Source organism: Saccostrea cucullata, unplaced genomic scaffold, assembly GCF_032062105.1.
Source record: "Saccostrea cucullata isolate Sc308-1 unplaced genomic scaffold, CSIRO_AGI_Scuc_v1 ctg14712, whole genome shotgun sequence".
Lineage (NCBI taxonomy): Eukaryota > Metazoa > Mollusca > Bivalvia > Ostreida > Ostreidae > Saccostrea > Saccostrea cuccullata.
In genome coordinates, this window is record NW_026919343.1 from 1 (window position 1) to 15,481 (window position 15,481).

Here is a 15,481-nt window from a genome sequence, read left to right on the forward strand (position 1 = left end):
TTTATTATACATTGAAAAAACATTTAAAGTCACAGAGCGAATTTCAAAACACTTCATTCATTCAAATTGGATGACTCATTGATAACAAAGTTAACATAAGTTTTTGCATTTATTTTTTTGCCTTGCCATATCTTGAAATGAATAAATAAAATAATAATAAAACGAAAGAGGGCAAGTTAATGTACAATGTACTTAAGGGTCGTTTTGAGAATGGAGGATCATTTATGTTTTTGTATCGCCTGCAAAGCGATACACTGAGGGATCATTTTATCTTGTCTCTCTGTCTACCTGTCCTGCCTGTATGTCTGTACGTGCGAACGTATACGTCCGTCTGTCCCACCGTCATGGAAAATACATTGAGAACTTTAAAAGATATAGAATTGGCAATTTCCATACACATTGCATGGCATTTATGCTTTTGTGAAATATTATGTTAACTTATTTTTTGACATATTATAGGTAAGATTCTTCTAGTTAGCATTTGCACTGCTTGGCATTAATATTAAGGAAACTAGAGGTACTGTGAGCGCACTAAATGATACCCTGCCTCTCATGTAATTACATGTATTATATATCAAAATTCAGGTTTTGCGCTGAAAGACCCACAATAATTGTCAGACCAAAAATTGGAGGTTAATCATTGCATCATGTAATAAAGAAAATATCTTTAACTTTTAATCAGTGAAAAAAGATTGATTGATTGTGTACTGTTTAACGTCCCTCTCCAGAATATTTCACTGATATGGAGACGTCACCATTGCCATTGAAGGGCTGTTTAGGCCTATGCTCGGCACCCAAGGCCTTTGAGCAGGGAGGGGTCTTTATCGTGCCACACCTGCTGTGACACGGGGCCTCGGTTTATACGGTCTCATCAGAAGGACCGCCCCATTTAGTCGCCTTTTACGACAAGCAAGGGGGTACTGAGGACCTATTCTACATGTAATCCGGATCCCCACGGGGTCAGTGAAAAAAGAGGAGTTGCGGAAAAGAGATTCAATTTTATAGACAGAATGTCTAGAATAGCAGTTTCCATGTTTGTTATGGAAACCCCAAAAAAATGCGTCGAATCAAATTGTAAAATAGGAGGTGCAAAATGACACTATTAGAACGAAGATTCTGTAGTAATAGAAATTGTGGATAATAGATGGGTACCCAAAACTGTAACAGGCGGTTGGACGATCGGACGGGTGTACAAAAGGACAGACAGAAGGACATTCCGATTAATATATACCCTCCGACTTTTCAAGTGGGGGTATGATAAAAAATGTAACCGTTCACTTGACCTTGACCTTTTTCTTAATTATGAAAAATTCTCTGCGTTGCTGAATAAACTTGTGTGAAATTTTCCCCATTCCATAACATTAATTTTATCATCTCTATATCAGACCTTTCTTAGTACCAACAAATAAAAAGGCAGTTAATCATACCAGAATTTACTAGTTTGTCAGTATATGTACAATTAACAAGCGTTAAAGCATTGGTCCTGAATTTGATTTTTAAAGGAGTAAATGTTCACTGTAAAGATGAGACTTTATTGAAAATCTCCCAGAGAAAACTAGAGGTACTGTGAGCATTGAGCTCACTAATTTATAATCCTCACCTCCCATACCATTATAATGGCAAAATCCATGTTTTGTTCAGGGAGACATGAAATAAGTGTCGGATCAAAAAATAAAGTAGGAGATATACAATGGCATTATATAATAAAGAATCTGTTAAGGTATAATTATACATGTAGTTTATGCAATATTATAGGAGGAGTTGCTAATATGAAATGGGTACCCTTCAATATTATAGAAAATAAATGCAATGTCAATGTTTTACTATGGGAAAGCCAAAATATGTGTCCAATTAAATTGTTAAATAAAAGAAGCAAAATGGCACTTTGTAACAACGATAGTGTGAAAGTCTAATCGAAATTCATTCAGTGGCATATTAAGAGCAGCTAAGGGAAAGAGATGGGTATTGCAAAGCGTAATCGACGAACGGACAGACGGATAGACAGACGAATGGACGTGCAGACGGACGGACAGAAGGAAATCCCGATCACGTTATACCCTCCCATTTATTTAAGCATTGGCATAACAACTGCTCATCATGTAAAAAGACAAATTGATAAGTATTCAGTAACATTTCTCAAAAATGGAAACCTAGTTAGCCCTTTCCATAATCTTATTAATTATGTCAACATTTAGTGAATAAATTACATCTTAGCAACAAACTTTTTCAAAGGCGTTTGATATCTCTGTTTCTATTCTATTTCAGGTTACCAGTTTGCATCAGCAGCATCTTACTGCTATTACTCGTACTACTACACGTCCTATCGCTGTTACTACTACTATTACTATTATTACTACTACTCCTCTTCCTCGTCCGGCAGCACCGACGGCGGGACCATTGCTGGAATAGTAATCGGTGTCATTGCTTTTGCAATCATCGTAGGAGTCTTATACTTCAAATTTAAATGTTGTCAGACAACAAATCGATCAAGAGTCGTTCAAGTCAGACCTGGAGCAAAAACTGTGACTACATTAAGTAAGTGTGTAACAAAATCATTGTACCCAAATCCTTTTTTCCCTTTTAGAAGTCCATTGAAATCAAGGTAGCTTTTATAGAATATGATGTACATTTCTTATGATTTATTATAATCAGTGGCTAAAAAAATAATAATTAATCAGTAACGACATAATAAAAAGAAATATTCCGAAAATTTAGAATTCGTTATCACCTACCAGTATAAATTTACAAATCCATAACATGTTATATACAAGTAACGGATAGCAGGAGTAAATAAAAAGTAGCGGTTGCAGTTGATTTATTTATAGATTCATAAAATATCATTTAGTTCATAATATTATCTGTTGTATATTATATTACGCACAATTTATCATGAACAGGTGATCATGTATAACCAGGTTATGGACATCCACCTCCAAGTTACAGACAACACCAGTCAGGATTCAGCCATTCATTCAGTATCCACCACCATCTGGTGGTAACCCCGCCTACTCTCCACCACCACTTTCTACTTATTAACCAATCAAAGCGTCTTCCTATATTCCGCCTAGAAATGCCATATACTGACTGTGATATTGTGATTTTAAATCGTATGCAAATCGGATTTCTTGTTTGTTTTTTGTTGGAATGTTTATTTATAAATCACATAATATTTTAGCCTTTGTATATGAGTGGATGAACACCAAAATCATGTTGGTTTCTCTAACACTGATATAAATATTTCCCAAACAACTATAATTTCTGCTTCGCTATGAAGCGGTGAATGTTTGTTTTTTTACATTTAATGTCCAATTCTTAAAGTTTATCTGGACACGTACAGGTTTTTACATATACCTGACTTTATTCACAATTTATCAGAACTATCATTCATAATTCTTCTTCGCTATTATGAGTGGCAAGAATAAAATTCTTTATTGTATATTTATCTTTCTTGACTTTTTTTCACTTGATTGATATTCATAAAAGAAGGATAATAGAAGGATCCCGTGAGGATCCGGGTTAGAATAGGTCTTCAGTACCCCCTTGCTTGTCGTAAAAGGCGACTAAATGGCGCGGTCCTTCAGGTGAGACCGTATAAACCGAGTCCCCGTGTCACAGCAGGTGTGGCACGATAAAGATCCCTCCCTGCTCAATGGCCCTGAGTGCCGAGCATAGGCCCAAATTTGCAGCCCTTCACCGGCAATGGTGACGTCTCCATATCGGTGAAATATTCTGGAGAGGGACGTTAAACAGTATACAATCAATCAATCATAATAGAAGGACGTGGAGATAACGAACAGTATTCAATATCAAAGTCCATAAAACAATACAAAATAGGAGCAGAGCAAACATCCGAAACATCAGAGATGGGATCATCTGCTATGAAACTGATTTGGTGTGTTATATAATTGTTCAAGAGATATAAATGGGTTGATACAAGTCATTCGCCAATTAAGGACATGTAATACAATATTTTTTGCGGAAAAGACTTAGTTTCATATCAGAGGTAGAAAAACGGACAATTCTTTGAATTTTTCTTCCTAGACTTGGAGAATGAATTTTAAAGACCTTCCAAATTTTCCCTAAAAGTACACAATTGGAGTTATCATGGTAAATTTGATTAATCTTTATTCATCCCTCTTTTTTCTTCAAAAATATTACAAAAGCCGCCCAAAGTAATATTAGAATTATTACATTTATTTAATAACCTGTTGAATTTTATTTCGTGTTCTTGTGTTTTTCAGATAACTTGAGTTTCATGTCAGGTGTTTTATGTCTCATTTGAATGAATTTTTTCACTAATATAAAAATGTCCAGATATTTAGGTTGAGGTTCTTATTCGTCATTAAGGACCATTGAGTAGTGAGTCTTCTTTACAATACCAACGTCCGCCGTGACATGGGACCTAAGTTTATAAGTTTTATCCGAAAAACTCGAAACTTTATAGTGCTGAGAGCTTAACAAAGGAAACCTTGCTACATGTACTACCACGACCTTTCTGACACGGGAAATGAGAATGGGATATATTTCAGGCTATTTTAAAAATGAAATATTTGATTTTTTTTTCTTTTATGTTCTTTATTGGGTCAATAAGTCAACTTTTTACAGGATCCTTTCTAAACAAAAATAAAATAATTTAAAATAAAAACAAAATCAAACAAATACATGAAATAAAAGTGTTGCATCCAAAAATATGCTGCTGCTTTTAATTGCATGGAGTTCTGCATGTGAAAATTACTCATTTATAGACACCTATTTAAAGAATTTAAAAAAAACTTTCTGGAGGTTTAATATAATATTCTTAATAAAGTTAATCAGAGGGTACATGTCTAGATAATATAACTAATTGCTACTTATTTTGCAAATTTACATTTTTTCTCGCTCTATTGTTAACAGTCACGGTTGTCTGGTGATAGAATGTTTGCTTCCTCATCAGGAGGTCCGCACCCTGTAAACACGTGAGCACCAATATATATTTCATAACTGTTACCTCGCCAAATACCCGAATATTAAATAGTGAAAATCACGGGTCTTTCTCGAAAAGAAAACGAGGTCCCTTGTCACGTTAGCGTTTGTGCGATAAAGATCCTTTTACTGCTCAATGGACCTTAGTACCAAATTAATGTTTGATTAGGAAGCCCTGCACTGTGTGTAGTGCTGTTTTTATACAAGTTGAATGAGATTGTAACACAGCATAAAACCTATCGATCAGTCGTTCAGTAGTTCATTCATGTGCAAATGTGTTACAAAACCTTCTTTAAAAATTACACGTTCCGTCATGTAATAATGGTTAATTAAACAGTCACTCCAAAATACTTCGTCCAACAATATCGTCTGATGATATCCTTCATTCAGGTGGTCTCTGTATTGATTCGATGTTTATGTTGAAATCAATGTTAAAATCCAATGATCGACAATCGCGGTCATTATCCATGAAAGACCCCAATACACTAACGAAGGGCTTTTAAACTATACCATATTGTCCTATTACACACATCATATAGTGCATAAGCACTTGGAATTTAAAAAATACAGAGGTTTATACTGCGGTGGAACGTGCAATTATACAAATATCATTAACACTGGATTCTAGCTGTTTTTAAACTTCGGTGCAATTTATAAACGAACATCAATTTCAGATGTAAGTATTTACAATGTTAACTGAAAATAAGATATTGAATCAATTATGTGTCTTTTTGACTGTCTTGTGCTAACTGGTGTTGTTGTAATGTTAAAATATAGATATCTTGCTAGCTTTCAGTACTTAGTTTCGCACCATGAAAAATTGATCATCATAAGTTTGCCTTAAGCTTGTGTTTCTTATTGGACGATTTAAGTTTCATGTCGATTTATCCTTTTAAAACTTTTTACTTTCATCTGTCATTAGAAATCACATTCTTTCAAGAAATGTACATTATTGTAATTGGTTTGTGTTTCAGAGTGCCGTGTTGTTTCCGGTTTTCAACATTGTTGTCGTGACCCCATGACCCTATGAAATGTCGGATTATGATTACTATGATGACGATGATGATTACATCGTGGTTTACATACCTATGATCGTTGCGTTTGGAGTTTTCTTTCCGGCGATGGTAGCGCTCATTTGTTTCCTGAAGTGGAAGAAGAAGAAAGGAATGAATATTCAACCAAATGGGCAAATTGGTACAAATTTCAATAGTAATACACAAGGTATAGTCTAACACTTTTTCGACCCTTCTACGTTCACAATAGCAAAAGCATCGATGTGATATTAGGTACAAAAATGACTAAACGTTGACATTATCTACATGTACAAATATACATGTACAGAGAAACAGACCGAAAATCATAAGATTTAGAAAACAATATTAATATTATGTTTCGATTGATGGAAGAAAATGAAATTTTTTCCTCAAATATGATACTTTTTCCATTCAAATAAGAGAATATTATATCTTTTCAAAAACATGAGAACACTTTTTGATAGACTTTTCATTCTATGCTTTCATTCACAGCAGGCGGACATGGTCAGTTTGGTGTGTGTCATGATGGACAGTCCAGATATTGGCAAACTGGAAATGGACAGTCCGGGAATAATCTAAGCGGATATGCACAGTCATCTGGATTCGGACAATCACAAGCAGGAACAACTCAGTACAATCAATACGGACCACAACTTGGTGGTAACTTTACGTACTAAACTCAACCATCTTCGGGGTTTTAGTTCAGTATTTTCATACATTGTGATGCATATCAAAATAACCATGGTCATTTTGATTTGTGAAAAAAATACGTACCTCATATGTCTCTGAAGCTTTTTGTACTAATATTTTATATACCGCTGTAATTATTTATCATAGGCAATTTGTCAAAAGTGACTGATGAAAAGTCATGCTTTAACTACTTACTATGTGTAAGAAAGTTAATCATTTTCCCAATGCTAAATTTGTATAACAGTTGTTGATTACACTTCAGCATATAAATCATAATTAAGCTAACATCATACATGTACATGTGCCATACTTGAAGAAAAAATGTATGTGTAAAATTTGATTTGTTTTTCATTTAGATTTTGATATTTTGTAAAATACAATTATACATTAATTATTAGTGCGTGTGTGTGAGAGAGAGAGGGTGTGTGTGTGTGTTTATATTTGTTAATGACTTGATAATCAATTTTTGTTTACAATTAAAAGAACATTCAATATTTATCTTTTACATGTACAAGTATTTAAATAGTGCGTGTTCTTTAACTCATGGAAATATGCATTGACATAAATATAAATCTTTCAATATATATTATTTTCTGAATCTTTTATTAAAAAGCAGGATTTTTCACCAGAGTTCCTGAGTGAAGGGCGTAAAAATGTAATAGTAAGATAGGTTTTAAAATTTTTTGGAAAATATTTCTTTTAATTGTATAAAACACTGGGTTTATCAATGTAGAATTATTTAACGTTGTCACATTGAAATCTGTTAAGATCTTATTGTTAAGGAAGTGGTGTTGTTAGACTTTGCCATTGTTTTTTTTTTACAATACATTCCAGCCTTTGACATTTTTTATCCTATTTTAACTACGAAGGAGTAAAGTATTTTATCCATTTTTTTTTAAATTAGTTTTTTGTAGATACTGAAGTAGAATTTACAATGTTTCTACGTTCTAACATAATGTGCATGCAATCAAATTGATTGAGACAATAATGCCTCAAAGAAACGTAATTCTAGGTGATTTAATAACGTCAAGTGTAATTTTTTTTTCTCATACTCGTAATGATGCTATGTGAATCCTATTCGTCAAATGTGTACTATTGTACTAGTAAGAAAGTTAATTTATATATCGAAACTTTTGCTTGTTAAATCACGCATATGCTATATAGTATGTGAAAGTCTTTTTAAGAAAGAAATATATGTGTCTATGTACTTGCATCGCATTTCATATTTTGATATAGAATGTAACTTGGTTTTGTTTAAGCTAAACTGTTTCCATACATATCATGAAATTATTTTATTAGATCATGATTTTAAATATCATAATTCATAAATTTTTAAACTGTGAATCAGTACATAGACATGACGGTCGGCAAAGCTGAGAATTAAAAAGACTATAAAATTTAGCTTTGTTCTTTAATTTGACAGAAATGTTTAAATATGAAAACACATTTCTCAATCAGAATACATAAATAATAAAATTTTCTTTTTTTCATGTATTAGAGATTTTTTTTCGTTCAATATATAATGAAAACACCTAAAAAAGCAAACCCTGTAAAATGTATTTTAAAAAACTTGAAATATAAGTATCATGCTTATATTAAGATTATATTTTGAAAAACAAAAATGGATATACTAATTTGTTGAATATAACTTGCATTTTGTATCTTATAATGGCGTAAGTTGGTAAGTACATGTAATCTACAAACATTAAAATTAGATTCTTTAAAAGATTGGTTACTTGCATCTCAACATAATTTTGCATGATGATATAAATAAGCCGCGTATCTTCACGATCGTTGTTGCATGATAGCATGAATAAGCCGCATGTCTTCATAATTCTTGTTGAATGTTGATATAAATAAGTCACATGTATGGCTACATAATTAAGTTGCAGGTTGACATGATCTGTCTTGCATATATAGGGCAAAAGTATGCAGCAATATAACTTTTTCGCGAAGCAATGCCAGGACATCCTAAAAATGACTACATGTAAGTACATGTGTGCATTTTCATTGCTCTAGATAGATTGATTGATTGTATATTGTTTAACGTCCCTCTTGAGAATTTTTTTCACTCATATGGAGACGTCACCGTATGCCGGTGAAGGGCTTCAAATTTTGACCTTTACTCGGCACTCAGGGCCATTGAGCAGTGAGGGATCTTTATCGTGCCAGCGCCTGCCGCTGACACCTCTAGATAGAAAAAAGCAAAATGAAAATGATGGAGAGTAGCAAATGCAAATATGTAGTACATCATGTCTCACCAGACCCTCACATCTCATTAGCATGGATGGAAGTCCTTGGATCAGACGGCCAGGTGTAACAAGGCACTAGGTTAGAGAAAATTCAACCTCATAACCTGAAATACATTGGTACAATAACAAAGACACTGGATTGAAATGTGTATATTTACATCTGTATGTATACATATTTAAAATGAAAAATCAAGTTCAAATATGATTAATTTCAGTTGTCCTCTTGTTATCAAAAAGGCTTAAATTCTTATTTAACCAAATTTGCACACATTTTTCATCAAAAGTCTTATGGAGGTTTATTTCAGTATGAAGAGCTAGGAAAAGAAAATTTATTTCATGAAAAAAAAAGAAGATTCAAAACTTAAAAAAATGTTTATATCCATTTGAAACAAGCATATGCTATCCATTAATTTTAATGTGCTCCAAAATTATTCAAACGTACTTAAGTTATTTTTTTTTTCATGAAAAATCTATGTTTGACGGTAGGAAAAATATACATATTTTTCTCTATTGAATCTAGTCTTTTTTCATGAAATATTAAGAAGAAAATCATCTGTAATATTCTTTTATGCATTTTAATATTTGAGGGTTAAATTCTTGTTAACAATTTAGATAATAATATTTTAGATAACACAATAGTGTGATAAATTCTAAACCCCTAAGATTGACACAAAAGTGCCCTGACCAAAAATCACGGGCTCAGTACACGTGCATGTGGACCATGAAGAAAGACAATGTAATGGTCTGTATTCTATCTGCAAATTTAAATGGAATTCGTGATTCAATGTGTCATTAACACGAACTCTAAATTGATTATATCACTCGATTAATTTTAAGGGAACTGTGTGTTAACCTCATATTTGCATCCCTTTACAGTTTTCTTCTCAAACGACATGGCCTTATCATCTACAGTTTCAAATACTTTCATATTTTTAAGCAGCTTCTGTAGCCTAATAAGTAAGTATTGTTTTATTTTTTTAATTCATTTTTAGTTAAAGGGATGATCAGTTGGATTTTAATTTATTTCTCAAGCTGTTTTACTTGAAAAAGACTGTTTTTATCTGATCATTGTAGCTTGCATTGATAGTTAATGGATGCAACATGATGTGCCCAATTTAACACTTGCTGTAGATTTTATCATCTATTGAACAAATCATAACATTTTCAATGTATAAAATAAAAACCTACGATTATCTCAGGGTAGTAGTAGTCGTAGGAGAGAGAGAGATTGTTTTCTTCAATTCTTTCTAGTACTAGTATGTTAAAACATATAAATACTGAACCTTGACAGAATAACGCATGTTTTAGAATTATTAAAAAAAAAGAATTTTAAAATGTCTTTTGCCGAATATTACTGACAGATACGAATAATGTAGTTACCTTTGTATTTAAGAACGTGTTCGATTTGAGAAATCTGCTGTATTTGTTTTTAGGTCATCACGTGGTATCAGCAACTTCCTACTGCTATTATACAGCGGCTTCGGGGTATAGATGTTATTATTCTTACAGTAACTATGATGGCTCTACTACTGGTGCTGTCATTGGAGGTGTCATTGGTTGTGTAGTTTGCATTGGTATCATAATATTTTGTGTAGCAGTCGTCTGCAAAAAATGCAAACCGGCTCCACGTAGAGCTACTGTTACTAATGTACGGCCAATAGGGACGACAACTACTGCTACAAGTGTAAATACAATGCACACAGGTATGTGGTGTTTGAGTTTTTATCCAAATTAAATACTGGTGTATAGAAGTTTATATGAGAGCTTAGAAAATTTTCATAATAAAACTGTAATATTTGCAACTAATTAAGAAACTAAATTGTTTTTGTGAAGATACAAGAGTAGCAACAATTGTATAATGCAGAATTCGATAAGTGCTGCATGAAATACCACCATATGGTCACAAGCAAAATTTTTGAAAATCTGACATTACAAACACTATTCAGTTTTTTTAAAAAGAATATGCATGAGCATGAAATATACAAGTGTAAATTTGATTTTTTTAAAGCGAATTATGGTCAGCCCATGTTTGTACAGCCCGTGCATGTCCAATATGGGCAACCGGTATATGGAGTACCTATGGGATATCCACCACCACAAGGATTTGGGCAACCACAAGGATATGGACAACCACAAGGATTCGGGCAACCACAAGATTTCAGTCAACAACCGGGACCTTCTGGAGAAGACGGAAACGCGCCTCCATTACCTGCAAAATACTAATGGATACTCTGTAGTTTGCTTGTTTTGACATAAAAATATACATGTCATCATTTTTGAAAGAAAGGAATTCTCACGAAAAAGATTTATCATAAAATATAATTTTAAAAAGATCTACTAGAAAATAATCTTTCTGAAAATATTTTTCCATAGAATATTGAAAGAAAATCATTTTGGTGCGGGTAAAAGTTAGTTTAAACTTTGCAGTTTATAACTTGCATTACAACTATCTAAATAGGGAGAAAGATTACAAATATTTCCAGATTATAAAAATGATATTGTTTTGCCAACGACATTCAGAGGTTTGAATTTTCAAACCAAGAAATATGATATATAATGGATATTTTTCAAAAAATTTAACATTTCACAAATGAAAAAGGAGGAAAATACTTTGTGATACGTATTAAAAACTGTTATGCTTTCGAATTTAACAGGGTTAATTTAATAAGAGGGCTAGGCACAATGGATTTTACTGATTTACATATATTATATTCTACTATAACATTTTAACTTTGATAAGTTCTTGATGGACATTTGTTTGTAAATAGCGTGCATGTATAAAATTGAAATATATTTGTGCTCCAAATACATACAAACATTTGACTTTATCATACCGGTATATAGAAACTATATGCAACGTCGATACATATTTTATAAAAAGGGAAATGTTTATTCCTTTTAATTTGAATTTTCTTTCAAGGACATTATTTTTTTTTCATGTAAACGTGTTTTTTTTTGTAATTTACTTTGTTTAAAGGTACAGCGATTGCTTTGTTAATAGTGCGGCACGTAATAACATCGTACGTTGATAAGTACTGAAGCATTCCATGAAGTTATTTGTAAATTGCCACACCCCTGTTCGTCATTAATAGAACCTCATTTACGTAATCAATGTACATGAATTAATAACATTATTCATTTTTTAAACATTTATTTGTATGTTTTTTGTTTACATAGTACGAGGGTTGTCCCAAAAAGTCGTAGACAAGGAAAACAGTTAATTTTCTCTTTGCTGAATTAAATTTCTTTTCTTGTCATAACAAAAAGTAACATTTTATGATCATGCATTTCAAATTCCATGATGATATCACATTTAATAAGAAAATTATGAAAAAATAAAGCAAGCATGTAAGTGTACATCGGCGCTCGAAAGCAAGCGTAATTTACGTCTCTTATAACGTTATATGATCTCTTTTTCTGCTTCACATGCGTCTGTAAACGTTAACATTCAATATTTTTCTTAAGTGAAAGACCACTCTTGACTAAGGGACTTATTCAAATTCACTACTGTCCGCTGTTTTGTTGTTGTTTTGTTACAAGCAGATTCAAATTTTAGTCGAAATTAAGTCGAAAGATCGCCATACATTGTAGGTAGCAGAGAATACATTTTGTTTGACGAGGTTCGTGGCCAAGATTGTTCCCCATTGTCTGCGTACCTTTACAAAGAGTACTCTACTTCTTATATGCTGTAACTATTTTTGGTATAAAGGAAAAAATCTCATTGAATCTCATGCCATTTAAAAATAACTTCCCTATTAAAATCTAGTGTGTAATGTCACTTCTGTACTGTTTTTTCCTGTCTCTGATGCATACAAACCTTATTCAAAACTATTTATTATATATCCGTGCGCCGGTTACGCGATTGACGTCATTTTCATCAAACTCAATTCCAACAACACTTTGAAAATCATGACACCAATCGTCTGTTTCCAATGCTATTTATATGAAATTTTGACATATTATTAAGATTTTGATTCTGATTTCACTGATTTAAATTTGAGTTCAATGTTTTAAATAGTACTAAAGAAATAATCATAAAGCTTTGCTGTTAGATAACAAATAACGTCTTTTTCTAGTAAAAGATCCAAATATGATGCGGATGTGTCAGACTTTGTAGTATCTTTTATTTCAACATCATGTCCATATAAGAATGGAAAAAATTATTATTAATTTATAGTTCGTCGTCGAAATATCCAAATGTCGAGTTGAAGGCAACAAAAAGTGTTTTCTTCTTTTTCACGTTTAAGATTTTGAACAATATTCCTGTTACCAAATTATAGTTAGTATTAAACAAAGTTAACCTATACAAATACTGGGTGCAATTGCATTTATCATTTTATAATTACTCACTGCTGGGAACAGGCCTTGAACAGGGATGAAACGAGATGGTTTTCCTTGATTAGTTTCGTATAAAACTGAAGATAACGTTTTAGTAACACTAAAAATCGTTAATTCTACATTAATTCCAGTAGATTAAAACTGTCAGAGTATTGGACTTTTATGAGTAGCGCTGACTTTCACAGTTGACAGCTTACTTTTACCCTTGAACAATGTACGGTAGCTCTTTTACGATAAAATATTTAGCTCAACAGTTAATCTAACCAAAATAACGGGTCGTTTCAAAGCGTAAATCAGTTGTTCTTAAAGAAAACGAATACCACCCTACCCTCAACTCTCGGTCTTCACATGTTAATTCCCCAAACAACATTAGGGGCATAACCTATGACCACTAGAAAGGTGTTATTGTCTATTATCAATTCCGTACCTCCATACACAATGCAGGTTTAAATGTTAAGTAAACCGTCAACTGTGAAAGTCAATGCTTCTCGTAAAAGTCCATTTGGACTGCACTGAGATAATACATACTGAATTTTAATTCTTAGCTAAGGGTTGCCCGCTTGGCATAATGATTAGAACGTCTTTTCTTGAATCTTGGAGTAAGTAGTTGATCCTTACGTCGCGGGTTCAAATCAAGGTAGTGGATGTGGAGACCCTTCATTCGGATGAGACCGTATAAACCAAGATCCCGTGCCGCGGTATAGGTGTGAGAATGAAAACGATTCCTCACTGATCAATGACTCTGAGTGTCGAGTATGAGAGGCAGCTCGCCACCGAAAAAAGATTGCAAATCTCATGAATCTATATGAATAAAAGTTGTCGAGAATGACGTTAAACAGCAAACAAAGAACTGAACAAACAGACAAAGTTAGCCAAGGATACCTCTCTAGTAACAGAGTACTAGTATTTAACTTTGCGCCTTTATTCTCCTCTATAGTGGTTTAAGACCTGTACAAGACAGAAAGTTGAGGAGGACATACGGCGAAGCATTTAAGAATACTGGAAACCAGACGCGTAAGACCTAAAGAATGCAGTTGCATCCCACCAAGTTGGCAGACGTGCCAGGATATTTTGAATCTTGAAAGTGACAGGATCAAAATAAAGTGACTTATAAAGACACCCGTTTATGTCTGTATTAAAGTTATATGAATTGGATTTGGTCAACAAAAACCTAAGGTACTGTGACGGGTTTTCAAACCTGACTCGGACGCCTCGGTGATATATAACATATCACCATACGCAATCCAAGCTTGGCCGTGTGCACTATGCAGAAATAAGAGCATATATGCAAAATATGCCAATACATGTCTTCACTGTACTTACCTTAGTCACATTATAAAGGTACCTCTTTTCGTCTATGTTATAAAATAGATTTTCAAATATAACTACATGTAGTAACTGGTCCTTAAATGTGTATATAAATTTGATCACAACATTTAATTCAAGTTATTTTGCGAGTATACAGGCAATCTTTTCTAAAAACAAAGGTCTCTTGATTTAAGTTTGAGAAAGTTATACAAATCAATTTTAAAAAATATGACTGGACGAGATAACCTACAATAAGATAAATTAAATAAAAAATCAAAGTTCAAAGAAACATCACACGGTGTTAAAATACAAAAAGAAAAATGCAAACCACACAGGGAGTTTTAAAAATGTTGATATAAGAGTTGAATTACTAGTATTAATTTTTAAGAGATGTGGTCTTTTTACCACACCAAGAGTGTGTAAACAATTTTAAGGCACTAACGGACGATATTGAATATGCTGGCACACACTGTTGAAAAAAATCAGTATTTGTATAAATGGTTCGTATACATAGTTTAATTATTAATTGTAGGTCATATGACGGCGGTAGCCTTCGAAGGAATGAATTCTTTGTAGCATAACCAATTAGTCCAGACGATTTAAAGCAAAATCATTTATCCGTAACGATTTCAATTACGCTGTCAGATTTGTGAACCGTACGGAATGGCAATTTTTTAAGGCGTATCATTGCCGTACTTTTGGATTATTTAAACTAGGTTATTCTATACGTAGTCTGAATTTTCCTTACCCGGAAGTTTATTTCCAAAATTGCGTGTTTATTTACATTCGAATTCTAATCAAACCAATTTTTTTCCTAACGCTATGGCAGCCTTATCATTCGTAAATGGTTGGATATTTTTCAGTGTCATAAGTAAGTATAATCTTCCCTGTATTAAA

The 15,481-nt window shown here is 32.9% G+C and overlaps 2 protein-coding genes across 2 annotated transcripts; both read left to right on the forward strand.

Annotated features, from left to right (window-relative positions):
* Window positions 1-5,506: 5,506 nt before the first annotated feature.
* Window positions 5,507-6,721, forward strand: LOC134229687 (uncharacterized). The gene is made up of 3 exons (XM_062711456.1): window positions 5,507-5,638; window positions 5,937-6,183; window positions 6,492-6,721. The coding sequence occupies exons 2-3, from the start codon at window positions 5,994-5,996 to the stop codon at window positions 6,671-6,673; spliced, it is 372 nt and encodes a 123-aa protein (XP_062567440.1). The 5' UTR covers window positions 5,507-5,638; window positions 5,937-5,993; the 3' UTR covers window positions 6,674-6,721.
* Window positions 6,722-9,776: 3,055 nt separating this feature from the next.
* Window positions 9,777-11,327, forward strand: LOC134229696 (uncharacterized). The gene is made up of 3 exons (XM_062711467.1): window positions 9,777-9,895; window positions 10,372-10,641; window positions 10,947-11,327. The coding sequence occupies exons 1-3, from the start codon at window positions 9,832-9,834 to the stop codon at window positions 11,159-11,161; spliced, it is 549 nt and encodes a 182-aa protein (XP_062567451.1). The 5' UTR covers window positions 9,777-9,831; the 3' UTR covers window positions 11,162-11,327.
* Window positions 11,328-15,481: the final 4,154 nt, after the last annotated feature.